At 40.0% G+C, this 12,055-nt stretch overlaps 2 protein-coding genes across 5 annotated transcripts in view; both read right to left on the bottom strand.

Moving 5' to 3' along the window:
- Positions 1–2,003: 2,003 nt before the first annotated feature.
- The window catches only part of LOC109403823 (uncharacterized), a 70,699-nt gene continuing 60,647 nt past the window's right edge, over positions 2,004–12,055 (bottom strand). For 3 of the 4 annotated variants that reach the window (XM_062844513.1, XM_062844514.1, XM_062844512.1), the window contains exon 2: positions 2,005–9,588. In XM_062844513.1, coding sequence (XP_062700497.1) covers positions 3,489–9,581 — 6,093 coding nt within the window. In that variant the 5' untranslated portion in view covers positions 9,582–9,588 and the 3' untranslated portion in view covers positions 2,005–3,488. Of the gene's footprint in view, positions 9,589–12,055 lie in introns of all 4 variants that reach the window. The other variant, XM_062844515.1, reaches the window with a different exon arrangement.
- On the bottom strand, positions 10,433–10,960 carry LOC134288388 (uncharacterized). Its single transcript, XM_062853127.1, has 2 exons — positions 10,869–10,960; positions 10,433–10,727 (listed from the first exon to the last, which is right to left on the bottom strand). Exons 1-2 carry the CDS (start codon positions 10,958–10,960, stop codon positions 10,433–10,435), a joined length of 387 nt encoding a protein of 128 aa, XP_062709111.1.

Raw genomic sequence — 12,055 nt, 5'->3', positions numbered from 1 at the left:
AGCAACCCATTGATAATAAGTTTCATTATTTTCAATAAGAAACAAGTTGAACAAGAATTCAATTAATGTTTTCCAAGTAAAACCAACACATTCTCTTGGTGGAACTATACTAGGGTGCACACTTGGTGACACTAGCGCCAAAAGCTAAAACAACGGCAAATTTGTACCCCGATTCAAAATGTGACAGCGCCGCGTAATGGCCACATTCCCAGTTATTTCAAAACAACCGTTGCAATGCTTTACACAACTGCACTACATGAACTTGGACGTCTGTTCTCTGTGCTGGGGTCTGACTTGTGATATTTGGCAGTTATTTGAAAAGATTGATGATAGATCTTATCAACAGCTGCCAAGCAACACATACCAGACAGACATCGGAGTGTTTGACTCTTATCATAAAATGTGCATATCATTCTGGCGGTCGTTAGTGCTCGTAAATGCTGGATATAAATGTTAGCGGGAAATATAAATTTTATGGATTTTCAAAAGCGAAAACTGCTTACAAATAACAACAAATATTATTGTATTTTTATTGTAACAACGATTCATTTGACGCCATTTAATTAATTGTATTTGTATTGTAAGAACAATGAAAAAACATTAAGATATATTGTTTTCTTTTGAAAATTGCCCTGAAAATGTCTCATAAAAACACAATACATTCTATTGTTTTTCGCGGAAAAGTGTATGAAAATTTTCTCAAAATTTTATGGTTAAGATACATAACGACCATAGTTTTTTATTGTAAAAGCACAGAGAACAGACGTCTATCTTCGCTTTCTGCCTTGTGTTAAACTTTGTAACGGTCATTTCAAAGTATGTAGTTATGCTCCCGTTGCGTGGCGCCAGCGTCCCATCACTTACATGGTTGTGTTGTCATTTTTGTTTCCAGTGCTCGCCGTTTTTGGCCGTTTGGCGCTCGTGTCGCTTTGTGGGCTAGTGTATTTTAACGATGTACACTGCCATCGTGGAGTCAAATCAACTTTATATGTGGGGCAGTCTCCGTTGGTGGCGTTGAGGTACACTTAAATCCTTTACACACGATTTCGACGTATTTTTGTTTGAGCTTAAACGTCTGTTCTCTGTGGTAAAAGTGCCATTAACCCACAGAGAACAGACGTCCAAGCTCATGTAGTGCAGTTGTGTAAAGCATTGCAACGGTTGTTTTGAAATAACTGGGAATGTGGCCATTACGCGGCGCTGTCACATTTTTGATCAGGGTACAAATTTGCCGTTGTTTTAGCTTTTGGTGCTAGTGTCACCAAGTGTGCACGATAGTATAGTTCCACCAAGAGAATGTGTTGTTTTTACTTGGAAAACAATAATTGAATTCTTGATCAACTTGTTTCTTATTGAAAATAATGTAACTTATTATCAATGGGTTGCTCAAATTTTGTTGCTGGATTAGTGAAATAATCATAAACATCTTGTTATTTAAGCAAATACAGCTCAGAATCTGAGTAGGTAAATTTAAAGGTGCGCTAGTGAAATATTTCTTCAGAAAGCGCCATCATGGTGTCGAAACAAGTTTTTGAGTGGGAAAGTCACCGTCGATGTCGCTACTGAGCTTGTTTTTTCTTTACACAAGATTTTCAAGCAATTTTGTTCGAGCATGTTCGTCTGTTCTCTGTGATTAACCATTCGCTGAATGGTATAGAACAATAGGGGTGATGGTGAGTGTGCCGTGTAAATTACAATACGTTCCATGGTGAATATTTTTCGAAAAAATTATGTTGTAACAATAAAATTTATCGTATTTTTATGTTTTTTTTATCACACGCTAAGAAAATGTTACTCTAAAATGAGTAAGATTCACACAAAACTGAGCTAAACTGGAACAGCTCAAAAAATGAGTAAATTGCATTTCCATCGATAGCGCAGGCCCAAGTGTAAAAATCCAACCAATTTAGGCCTATAATATTCTTCACATCAGCAAGAATATTATACGACTTAAACTGATGAGATTTTCACACTTGGGCCAGCGCAATCGCTGGAAAAAAAATTTACTCATTTTTGAGTTGTCCCACTTTAGCTCCAAAATGAGTGAATTTTCTGACCGTGCAGGGAAAAGCTCTTAGAGCTCAACAAGAGAGCTCTATCACAGAGAACAGACAAACATGCTTGAACAAAATTGCTTGAAAATCTTGTGTAAAGAAAAAACAAGCTCAGCAGCGACATCGACGGTGACTTTCCCACTCAAAAACTTGTTTCGACACCATGATGGCGCTTTCTGAAGACATATTTCACTAGCGCACCTTCAAATTTTCCTACTCAGATTCTGAGCTATATTTGCTTGAATAACAAGATGTTTATGATTATTTCACTAATCCAGCAACAAAATTTGAGCAACCCATTGATAATTAGTTTCATTATTTTCAATAATAAACAAGTTGAACAAGAATTCAATCATTGTTTTCCAAGTAAAAACAACACATTCTCTTGGTGGAACTATACTATCGTGCACACTTGGTGACACTAGCGCCAAAAGGTAAAGCAACGGCAAATTTGTACCCCGATTCAAAATGTGACAGTGCCGCGTAATTAGTATGGGAAATTAACCGATTGCAGCGCCACGCTATTGCCACTTGTGTTGCCGATTTCAAATGGCCGTTAAATTTCTTACACAGTTTCGGAACTGGACTTGGATCACAGAGAACAGACGTCTATCTTCGCTTTCTGCCTTGTGTAAAACTTTGTAACGGTCATATTAGAGTATGTGGTTATGCTCCCGTTGCGCGGCGCTAGCGTCCCATCACTTACATTGTTGTGTTGTCAAATTTGTTTCCAGTGCTCGCCGTTTTTGGCCGTTTGGCGCTCGTGTCGCTTTGTCGGCTAGTGTATTTTAACGATGAACGCTGCCATCGTGGGGTCAAATCGACTTTTTATGTGGGGCAGTCTCCGTTGGTGGCGTTGAGGTACACTTAAATCCTTTACACACGATTTCGACGTATTTTTGTTCGAGCTTAAACGTCTGTTCTCTGTGCTTGGATGTCTATTCTCTGTGCCCTAATGTCTCTACTCCCAAGCACAGAGAACAGACGAACATGCTCGAACAAAATTGCTTGAAAATCTTGTGTAAAGAAAAAACAAGCTCAGTAGCGACATCGACGGTGACTTTCCCACTCAAAAACTTGTTTCGACACCATGATGGCGCTTTCTGAAGAAATATTTCACTAGCGCACCTTTAAATTTTCCTACTCAGATTCTGAGCTTTATTTTCTTAAATAACAAGATGTTTATGATTATTTCACTTATCCAGCAACAAAATTTGAGCAACCCATTGATAATAAGTTTCATTATTTTCAATAAGAAACAAGTTGAACAAGAATTCAATTAATGTTTTCCAAGTAAAACCAACACATTCTCTTGGTGGAACTATACTAGGGTGCACACTTGGTGACACTAGCGCCAAAAGCTAAAACAACGGCAAATTTGTACCCCGATTCAAAATGTGACAGCGCCGCGTAATGGCCACATTCCCAGTTATTTCAAAACAACCGTTGCAATGCTTTACACAACTGCACTACATGAACTTGGACGTCTGTTCTCTGTGTCCCAAGTAACAATTTCATCGCTGATAGCTTTTGTTTGATTTTTATTAATGTTTTATTACTTGCTTCAATGTTGGCTTTTCCCCTAATCAATATTTCCACAACCTCTTTATGACCACCCTGGCATGCTAAATGAAGAGGTGTCCAGTTATTTTGATCCAATGCTTCAATGTTGGCTTTTTCCCTAATCAATATTTCCACAACCTCTTTATGACCATCCAGACATGCTAAATGAAGAGTTGTCCAGTTATCTTGATCCAATGCTTCAATGTTGGCATTTTCCCTAATCAATATTTCCACAACCTCTTTATGACCATTAGAGACGAACCAGCCAAGGGCTGAAAGTCTCTCTAATATAAACAAATCAATCAATTTTTGAACTTGCAAACATGCTAAATGAAGAGGTGTCAAGTTATCTTGATCCAATGCCTCAATGTTGGCTTTTTCACTAATCAATATTTCCACAACCTCTTTATGACCACCCTGGCATGCTAAATGAAGAGGTGTCCAGTTATATTGATCCAATGCCTCAATGTTGGCTTTTTCCCTAATCAATATTTCCACAACCTCTTTATGACCATTCCGGCATGCAAAATGAAGAGGTGTCCAGTTATCTTGAGTCAATGCTTCAATGTTGGCTTTTTCCCTAATCAATATTTCCACAACCTCTTTACGACCATGCCGGCATGCAAAATGAAGAGGTGTCCAGTTATGTTGATCCAATGCTTCAATATTGGCATTTTCCTTAATTAATATTTCCACAACTTCTTCATGACCATTCCAGGAAGCAAAAAGAAGAGGTGTACAGTTATGTTGATCCAATGCTTCAATGTTGGCTTTTCCCCTAATCAATATTTCCACAACCTCTTTATGACCACCCTGGCATGCTAAATGAAGAGGTGTCCAGTTATTTTGATCCAATGCTTCAATGTTGGCTTTTTCCCTAATCAATATTTCCACAACCTCTTTATGACCATCCAGACATGCTAAATGAAGAGGTGTACAGTTATGTTGATTCAATGCTTCAATGTTGGCTTTTTCCCTAATCAATATTTCCACAACCTCTTTATGACCATTCCGGCATGCAAAATGAAGAGGTGTCCAGTTATCTTGAGTCAATGCTTCAATGTTGGCTTTTTCCCTAATCAATATTTCCACAACCTCTTTATGACCATCCAGACATGCTAAATGAAGAGGTGTCCAGTTATCTTGATCCAATGCTTCAATGTTGGCATTTTCCCTAATCAATATTTCCACAACCTCTTTATGACCATTAGAGACGAACCAGCCAAGGGCTGAAAGTCTCTCTAATATAGACAAATCAATCAATTTTTGAACTTGCAAACATGCTAAATGAAGAGGTGTCAAGTTATCTTGATCCAATGCCTCAATGTTGGCTTTTTCACTAATCAATATTTCCACAACCTCTTTATGACCACCCTGGCATGCTAAATGAAGAGGTGTCCAGTTATATTGACCCAATGCCTCAATGTTGGCTTTTTCCCTAATCAATATTTCCACAACCTCTTTATGACCTATCTGGCATGCCCAATGAAGAGGTGTCCTGTTATATTGATCCAATGCTTCAATGTTGGATTTTTCCCTAATCAATATTTCCACAACCTCTTTATGATTATTTTGGCATGCTAAATGAAGCGGTGTCCAGTTATGTTGATCCAATGCTTCAATGTTGGCATTTTCCCTAATCAATATTTCCACAACTTCTTCATGTCCATACCAGGAAGCAGAATGAAGAGGTGTCCGGTTATCTTGATCCAATGCTTCAATGTTGGCATTTTCCCTAATCAATATTTCCACAACCTCTTTATGACCATTAGAGACGAACCAGCCAAGGGCTGAAAGTCTCTCTAATATAGACAAATCAATCAATTTTTGAACTTGCAAACATGCTAAATGAAGAGGTGTCAAGTTATCTTGATCCAATGCCTCAATGTTGGCTTTTTCACTAATCAATATTTCCACAACCTCTTTATGACCACCCTGGCATGCTAAATGAAGAGGTGTCCAGTTATATTGATCCAATGCCTCAATGTTGGCTTTTTCCCTAATCAATATTTCCACAACCTCTTTATGACCTATCTGGCATGCCCAATGAAGAGGTGTCCTGTTATATTGATCCAATGCTTCAATGTTGGATTTTTCCCTAATCAATATTTCCACAACCTCTTTATGATTATTTTGGCATGCTAAATGAAGAGGTGTCCAGTTATGTTGATCCAATGCTTCAATGTTGGCATTTTCCCTAATCAATATTTCCACAACTTCTTCATGTCCATACCAGGAAGCAGAATGAAGAGGTGTCCAGTTATCTTGATCCAATGCTTCAATGTTGGCTTTTTCCCTAATCAATATTTCCACAACTTCTTTACGGCCATTTTGGCATGCTAAATGAAGAGGTGTATGTTTATTTCTATCAGCAGCGTTTACGTTAGCGCCGTTATCAAGCAGTAGTTCCACAATAGGACGATGACCTGAAGATGCACTGATGTGTAAAGCCGTATAACCTGTTACACTCGGCGCATTAACATTGGCACCATTGTTTATCAATCGTTTTACTTCTTTGATTATTCCATCGTCGGCTGCAATGTGCATCAATGGACCGTCGATATCTTTTGTAAAAGCATGTTCGGGAAATTTTCTCTTAAGCATATCCTGTACAGAACTATGGCCATATTGAACAGCTGTCTGAAATGCACTATCAATAATATTACGCGAAGGAAATTGTTCGATCAATTTTTCAATTAAAAGTATAACAACTTCTGTGTGTCCTCCTGCCGCAGCTAAATTAAGAGGTGTTTTGCCTTCACGTGTTTGGTAGTTCACGTTAATGCCTTTATCGATCAAAAATTTTGATATCGCTATTCTTTTGTGATGAACTGCATAATGCAGAGCTGACCAACCTTCTGTGTTTCGAATATTAATGTCTGCTCCTTTTTCAAGCAATATCCGAACTAAATTTTTATGTCCATATATTATGGCCCAAATTAAGGCAGCTAGACCACCGTCAAACTTAACATCGGGATGCACTTTACAGTCATTGATCAAATACGCACATATTTTGTCGCTGCCGTTTTCAATGGCAATTTTAAGCATTTTTGTCCCGTTTGGCCTAAAAAAATATATTTTAGGAAGCACGTATTTCAATAATTCTACGGCATTACATTCACAAGCCCATAGAATAACTTCTCTTGAAACAAAAGATGTCTCTTGGGCTAGTTTTGATACGAACAATTTGATGTTTTTTTCTATTATTTGAATAAAAAAATTTCTTATTGCCGGAAAAGAATCCAATACTTTTTTAACAATGTTCTTCAAATAAATGAAATCGTCCCACAAAAAGTTTGCAACAAAATATTCAGCGTAAGAATGATGAGAAAAAAATACTTTATCGTCAACAAATTTTACGAGAATGGATTTTTCGGACTGGTTCAGGTGACGACCTTGGATACAATCCATTTTTTTCATGTACTTAGGGTTATTAAAAATAAATTTCAGTTCACCAACGTCAAGAAACTCTATTGCCAGTAGTTGATGGTCAAGATAAAACCCCTCTAAAATCTGGTTGTTCAAGCTAACTATTCCAACGCCATTACAAACATCCTTTACCTTTAATAGTAAACAGTTTTTTATGAAAATTTCGTAAATATGGTCTACTTCCAAAAACTCTTGTTCCAAATAACTTATTTCACTTTCTTTGTCTTTTATATAAGATGCTTTGAACTTCTGGAACCCCGTTTTGTATATTTCCGACATCATTTTGACCATTAATGGAACACTGCACAAGCTATAAAATTTTTCAATCAAAAATTTGGAATAAGTGTAAAATTTGGAATTGATATCACATTCTAAGTATTCCATCCATGATCGTGCAAGATATTCAGTTATATTTCTACTGTTGAACGGTTGCAATGTAGAGTATCCGACATTAAACTTGTGCATACGCAAGAAATTCTTCAATGATTTTTTCCTATGATTTCTTACACTTACAACAAGTCGAATATGATTTGATTTCAATAATAATTTGAACAGATTGTGCATTCTGTTTTCATTTTTCTCATGTACTTCGTCATACCCATCAAACAGTATCGTAATATGATCATTAGACTTATTATTCAAAACGTCCTGTATGAGTTTTACGTTACTTGGAGATAATGCAGATTTGATCATATCTAACGATGATTCATTGACATTTTGAATTCCGTTCAAGTAAAATAAGAAAACGACTTCTGATGTGAGTTTTTGATGTTCAAGAGCAACATATTGAAGAAGTTCAGTTTTACCTATCCCAGGGTCCGCTGTCAAAACTAAACACTGATGATGTGAAAACCGAGTCCTCAGATTAGCTGCAAACTGACTGTCAGTAATTTCCTCGTATGTTTTTTTATCCGATATTTTTTCATCCAGTTCACGCCCACCCCTTGCAGTATTATTATCATTATGTGGAATAATTTCTCCTGAACTATGATCTAGCTCAGATTCCACGTTTCCGTCAAACTGAGAATCTTGTAAAATTTCAGGTGCATCAATATCCTCTTTTTCAAAAACAAGCACCCTATTGATATATAACTGATTTGTGTCTTTTAATACCGGATAGAGTTCTTTAATTTTAGATCGTAACTTGTTATAGTACTCCTCTACGAAATCCGGACCTAAGTATGGTTTGGAATTACCTTGCTCGCACTGAAGCGCTGCGTCAAAATAATCATCCAAATCTTTCACCGCATTTTTGTCATCGACTTCGTTTAGCTTACCTAAAACGTCGGGTCGCAACCACTGCCTCATCCATAAGTGCAACTCCTCGACGATGAAGGGTTCCAACTCATCCGGTTGATGCACTGATAATGTGAGGTGCTCAAAAAAATCTCTCACATCAGATGCGTCCACATAGAATAATGATGAATGGTGTTTGTTCCGTGAATCCTTCCCATCGAACAGTTTCTGCTTCGTAGTAACTTCCTCATTCATGGCACATAATTCATTCCTTAACATTCGATACAATTCAGCTTTAAATACTACATCACGATTGAAAGTGTGTTTGAATGCTAGTTGGCCGTTTGCAGTTGTTAGAATCAAAGCGATAAGATTTTCGTATTTTTTTAAACTATCTGTTACAATTCCGGTGCGGAAAACATTTTTGATGGCGTCAATTAGTTGCTCGAAATCCTGACCTTCATCTGGTGGGCAGCTTGAATGAACAAATTCTACTTCTTTAATGTCGAGTGCTTTTGGTTTATCGATAGGTATGAAATCTCGTAGCTCTGGTTGAAGCACTTTGTATAATTTAGCAATGAAAATCAATGAGTCGTTGAAGGAATTTTTGAAACTTATTTGATTGTTTTCCGACTCTTTTAAAATATTCCTCAAATATGCCTTGTGCTTCTGCAACTCTTTTGTAATAATTCCTTTAGTAAATAGCTCCTTGATAGCGTCCTTCAGGGTGTATAAATCTTTGTTGCCGTATTCCATGATAGATTGAATTGTCGATTCAGTCGGTGTGAGAACTTTGTGCGTTGCCCCTTCAAAAGTAAAGCGAAGATATTCGTGTACTTCTTGATCGTTGATCGACATGTGATTTCCTGCAGTTTTCAGCTTTTCATCAAGTTTCTTATTGGTAAACAGCAGAAACTTAAGTTTGCCTTTGAACCTGTTTCGAATTAGCATGTACGAAGTGAAATATTTGTACAAACTGAAATCTCCCTTTTCCCGATTTGCTTCTGGAAGCAAGCCATTGAGATCTATCTTTGAATCTTTGCCGTCGACATGTTTCGATTGTAGAAAAGTCCATTGCTTGGCTTCTTTGTCGTACAGTACCACGTCATCAAACTTATCCGCGGATGTCAGTTCGTAAGCCAAGTTGAAATCCCTCTCTTCTCGAGTCAGCCTAAGCAAAAGAAGTTGGGCTAACTGCTTTTGGTACACATCGCCGTGGGTTCCAGACTTGATGCTGCTTTCGTATGTCACTAGAGCTGAGCTTTCCGGATCAATGACATCCAGGTTTGAGCATGCCATTTTGAATCTGAAATGGAAAAAATAGAACAATTGTAAAGCATCTTCCTTTCTTGATTTTTGGTCCATTTTTGTGTCAAAGAAACTAGTCAGATTTTAAGTTGTCGTATGTTTCGAACGACTACCCACCAACGCAACCGCGAAACCGAATGCAGTGTCCTGTGTCCAGGAAAATAACTTTAGAAAGCATAGGGCAATTCAGTGCAAAGCATCATGCAACATACGAGGGACGGTGCAAATTTATATCCCCTGAAGAAGGCCGAGTCCAATGGCCGAAACGTCGGAATCAAACAAGTAGTACTTGTCTTAATCAATTGTTTGACTGTAAAGCCACCCGAGAACAGCCCTTCACGAAACACTGACGGGTCGCGATGTGTCTGGAACGCTTGGTTGTCCGTTCAGAACTAACGAATCTGATGCAGCTCTGATTGTCCTCCCACGGCGTCACTGGCTTGAATGAAGGCTCGTCGAAGTCCTCAAACAGATTCAGAAGCCAAACTGTTTCTTGGCTTGCCTCGCTCAACGCCACGTACTATTTCGATTCGATTGACGGCAGTGTCACGAAATCCTGCAGACGGCTTGTCCACGAAATCGCTCCTCTGGCGTACATGAACACGGTACCTGTCGTAGACTTGCGAGACTTCAAACCACCCGCCCACGCCCAGTCTGCATCCGCATATCCAACGAGCTTGCCTTTAGGATCTCCGTATATTAGCTGCCAATCCTTTGTACCTTTCAGGTAGCGTACCACTTGTTTCGCTGCCACTCAATCGGCTTCCGTTGGTGCACACGCTTTGCCCCAAAATGGACGCAAATGCAGCGATGTCCGGTCTCGTCCAGACAGCAACGTACAGCTACGCCCCCACCAGAGTCCTGTATTGCGTGTTCGTTTTCAATGGAGGACCGTCTTCCCTGGTCTTGATGAATCCGTCATCCATCGGGGCTTGCGCCTTGGTTTTCGCGCACTTTGCGTCACCCAGACCGAATCTTTCAGCGATCCGATCTTTATAGCTTTCCAGTGAAATGCCGTACTTACCACCCTCCTTTCGAATTTCAATTCCCAGGAAATAGTTCGCATCTCCTAGGTTGACCATCTCAAACTCCTTACTCAGAGCTGCGTAGATCTTTCCAATCTTCTCCTCGCTGTCGCTGCCGATCAGGATATCGTCGACTTAGACCAGCAAGTAAATGCGCCTCCCGTTGACGACCTTTGTATTAAGACACGGATCAGTTCAACTTTGTTTGCATTTGAGCCCCAGAAGCACAGCATGCAGACGATGATTCCAGCACCGAGCCAACTGTTTCGGCCCGTAAATGCTCTTCACCAGCTTACACACCTTCTTCTCTTGTCCTGCGATCTCGAAGCCACCTGGCTGCCGCATGCACACCTCCTCTTCCAGAGTGCCGTATTTGTACGTCGAAGTGTTTCAGGACTTAGCTCCTCTTCGAAGCGATGGCCAGAAGCGTCCGCAGCGTCGTCTGCTTGATGACCGGTGGGAACACCTCGTCGTAGTTCTGTCCGTACTTCTGGTTGAAACTCTGGACGACCAGACGGGCCCTGTACTTCACAGCCTCTCCAGCAGGGTTCCGTTTGACCTTGTAGACCCTCTTGCACCCAACTGCCTTCCGTCCAGACGGGGGGTCCACCAGCTTCCACGTTCCGTTCTCCTCTTGAGACCGTAGCTCTTCCATCATGGCCTTCCTCCACTCAGCATTCTTTTCACAGCTCAAGGCTTCCTGAATCGTTCTCGGCTCCATCTCCTCCTCTGGGGGAAGAGTGCCTGCCTCGAAAATTTCCTCAATCAGACACCGTGGAGCTATACCCTTCGTTGACCGTTGAGACCTTCTTGGGATTTCACCCGTCGGAAAACCATGGAAGGAACCTTCAGACGCTACCGAATACTCCGAAATGTCAAACTGTTCTTCATCCGCTTCTTCTTCATCACTACCTTCTTCGGCTCCGGGTACTAGAACAATTTCTTCCCCTCAAGCGAAATAACTTCATCTTTGTTCATTTCAGGCACCACTGACACTTCTACTTTGCCTTCAGGAGATTCCAGTGCCTCCTGGCGCCCGCGGGGCACTTCTTCTTCACGCACTTCCACGAACTTCATATAACGACTAATCAGAACCGTATTGTTCTCGGGATTCAGCACAGGAGATGCTTTTCTTCCCTCCGCGTAACCGACGAAGGCCAAGTTCACTGCTTTCGGATCCAACTTTCTTTTGTTTCTCGTACGCCTTCGAACCGAAAACACGCAGATGAACATACGACGGTTTCTTGCAGTGCCACAACTCGTACCGTGTCTTCTCACGAACCGACGACGGCGGACGATTTGGCAAATAGTTCGCCGTATTCGAAACCTCACCCCAATACCTCTAGTCCATGTCCGACTCAAAAAGCAAGTAACGAACCATTTTGACTTTGTACCCGTTCTCACAGAGAACAGACGAACATGCTCGAACAAAATTACTTG

Source organism: Aedes albopictus, chromosome 1, assembly GCF_035046485.1.
Source record: "Aedes albopictus strain Foshan chromosome 1, AalbF5, whole genome shotgun sequence".
NCBI lineage: Eukaryota > Metazoa > Arthropoda > Insecta > Diptera > Culicidae > Aedes > Aedes albopictus.
Note: the sequence above shows the minus strand (reverse complement) of the source record. Positions and strands in the feature narration are given on the sequence as shown.